This window comes from Sebastes fasciatus, chromosome 15, assembly GCF_043250625.1.
Source record: "Sebastes fasciatus isolate fSebFas1 chromosome 15, fSebFas1.pri, whole genome shotgun sequence".
Lineage (NCBI taxonomy): Eukaryota > Metazoa > Chordata > Actinopteri > Perciformes > Sebastidae > Sebastes > Sebastes fasciatus.
The window spans coordinates 108,518-111,017 of record NC_133809.1 but is presented as its reverse complement, the minus strand read 5'-3'; the positions used below and the strand labels follow the sequence as shown (position 1 = coordinate 111,017).

At 46.8% G+C, this 2,500-nt stretch overlaps 1 protein-coding gene across 2 annotated transcripts in view; it reads right to left on the bottom strand.

The window, feature by feature from the left end:
• sec23a (Sec23 homolog A, coat complex II component) overlaps positions 1 to 2,500 on the bottom strand; it is a 35,041-nt gene that overhangs the window by 3,927 nt on the left and 28,614 nt on the right. For both annotated transcript variants that reach the window (XM_074661423.1, XM_074661424.1), the window contains exons 14-16: positions 1,524 to 1,683; positions 1,118 to 1,195; positions 229 to 390 (exon numbers count right to left, since the gene is read on the bottom strand). In XM_074661423.1, coding sequence (XP_074517524.1) covers positions 229 to 390; positions 1,118 to 1,195; positions 1,524 to 1,683 — 400 coding nt within the window. The remainder of the gene's footprint in view (positions 1 to 228; positions 391 to 1,117; positions 1,196 to 1,523; positions 1,684 to 2,500) is intronic.

Below are 2,500 nucleotides of genomic sequence, written 5' to 3'. Positions count from 1 at the left end.
ACAGGTGTATATACAGGTGTGTACAGGTGTGTGTACAGGTGTATATACAGGTGTGTACAGGTGTATATACAGGTGTGTGTACAGGTGTATATACAGGTGTGTACAGGTGTATATACAGGTGTGTACAGGTGTGTACAAGTGTATATACAGGTGTGTACAGGTGTATATACAGGTGTGTACAGGTGTGTGTACAGGTGTATATACAGGTGTGTACAGGTGTCTAAATACCTCGGGCGGTCCGTTGAATGAATAAGCGTAGAGGACAGGTTGGATCATGATGAGAGCCTGAGTCAGGTCGTGTCTGTTGAACTGGTGTCTGTAATATGAACTCTCATCTGGACTGTTGTTGAATACCTGAAGGAACGGAGAGCGCCGCAGGTGGAACATGAACTGGAAAACAACAACAAAGGTAACAACGTCAGAGACAGGTAACCACGTCATCAGAGACAGGTAACCACGTCATCAGAGACAGGTAACCACGTCATCAGAGACAGGTAACCACGTCATCAGAGACAGGTAACCACGTCATCAGAGACAGGTAACAACGTCAGAGACAGGTAACAACGTCAGAGACAGGTAACAACGTCATCAGAGACAGGTAACCACGTCATCAGAGACAGGTAACCACGTCATCAGAGACAGGTAACCACGTCATCAGAGACAGGTAACAACGTCAGAGACAGGTAACAACGTCAGAGACAGGTAACAACGTCATCAGAGACAGGTAACCACGTCATCAGAGACAGGTAACCACGTCATCAGAGACAGGTAACCACGTCATCAGAGACAGGTAACCACGTCATCAGAGACAGGTAACCACGTCATCAGAGACAGGTAACAACGTCAGAGACAGGTAACAACGTCAGAGACAGGTAACCACGTCATGTAGCTCAGAGTATTATGGGATGTAAATCAGAGTATTATGGATGTAGATCACAGTATTATGGGATGTAGATCAGAGTATTATGGGATGTAGATCACAGTATTATGGGATGTATTATGGGATGTATTATGGGATGTAGATCACAGTATTATGGGATGTATTATGGGATGTAGATCACAGTATTATGGGATGTAGATCACAGTATTATGGGATGTATTATGGGATGTAGATCACCTGAGGGTAGAGGGAGAAGGTCTCAGAGAACCTGAAGGAGTTGGGATCATCTTTGTGGTAATCTCCAAACTTCTGACACTGAAACACAAACACAAAGATTCATCACTTCATTCTTTATTTACATTATTATTATCATTATTATTATTATCATTATTATTATTAATATTATTATTAATATTATTAATATTATCATTATTATTAATATTATTATTATCATTATTATTATTAATATTATTATTAATATTATTAATATTATCATTATTATTAATATTATTATTATCATTATTATTAATATTATTATTAATATTATTAATATTATCATTATATATAATATTATTATTATATTATTATTATCATTATTAATATTATTATTATTATTAACATTTGATTGTAATTTCTGACGCACCAGTCTGATGAGCTGTCTGTCCAACCATCTGAGGACATCAGGACCTTCCTCCGTCCTCCTCCCTCTCCTCCTCTCTCTCCTCCTCCTCCTCCTCCTCCGCTCTCCTCCTCTCTCTCCTCCTCCCTCTCTCTCCTCCTCCTCCTCCTGAGCGTCTGCCCAGCTGGAAGAGGAGGAGGAGGAGAGAGAGGGGAGGAGGAGAGAGAGGAGGAGGAGGGGAGGAGGAGGAGGAGGAGGAGAGAGAGGAGGAGAGGGAGGAGGAGGAGGAGAGAGGAGGAGGAGGAGAGAGGAGGAGAGGAGAGAGAGGAGGAGAGGGAGGAGGAGGAGGAGGAGGAGAGAGAGGGAGGAGGAGAGAGAGGAGGAGAGGGAGGAGGAGGAGGAGGAGGAGAGAGAGGAGGAGGAGGAGAGGGGAGGAGAGGAGGAGAGAGAGGAGGAGAGAGAGGAGGAGGAGAGAGGAGGAGAGGAGAGAGAGGAGGAGAGGGAGGAGGAGGAGGAGGAGGAGAGAGAGGGGAGGAGGAGAGAGAGGAGGAGAGGGAGGAGGAGGAGGAGGAGGAGAGAGAGGAGGAGGAGGAGAGGGGAGAGAGGAGGAGAGAGAGGAAGAGAGAGAGGAGGAGGAGAGGAGGAGGAGGAGGAGGAGGAGAGAGAGGAGGAGGAGGAGGAGGAGAGAGGAGGAGAGAGGAGAGGAGGAGGGAGGAGAGGAGGGAGAGGAGGAGGAGAGAGAGGAGGAGGAGAGAGAGGAGGAGAGAGAGAGGAGGAGGAGGAGAGGGGAGGAGAGGAGAGAGAGGAGGAGAGGAGGAGGAGGAGAGGAGAGAGGAGGAGGAGGAGAGAGGAGGAGAGGAGGAGAGAGAGGAGGAGGAGAGGAGAGAGGAGGGGAGGAAGGAGAGAGAGAGGGGGAGAGGAGAGGAGGAGGAGGAGAGAGAGTGGGAGGTGAGGAGAGAGGATGGATGGAGAGTAGAGGAGGAGAGAGAGAGGAGGAGGAG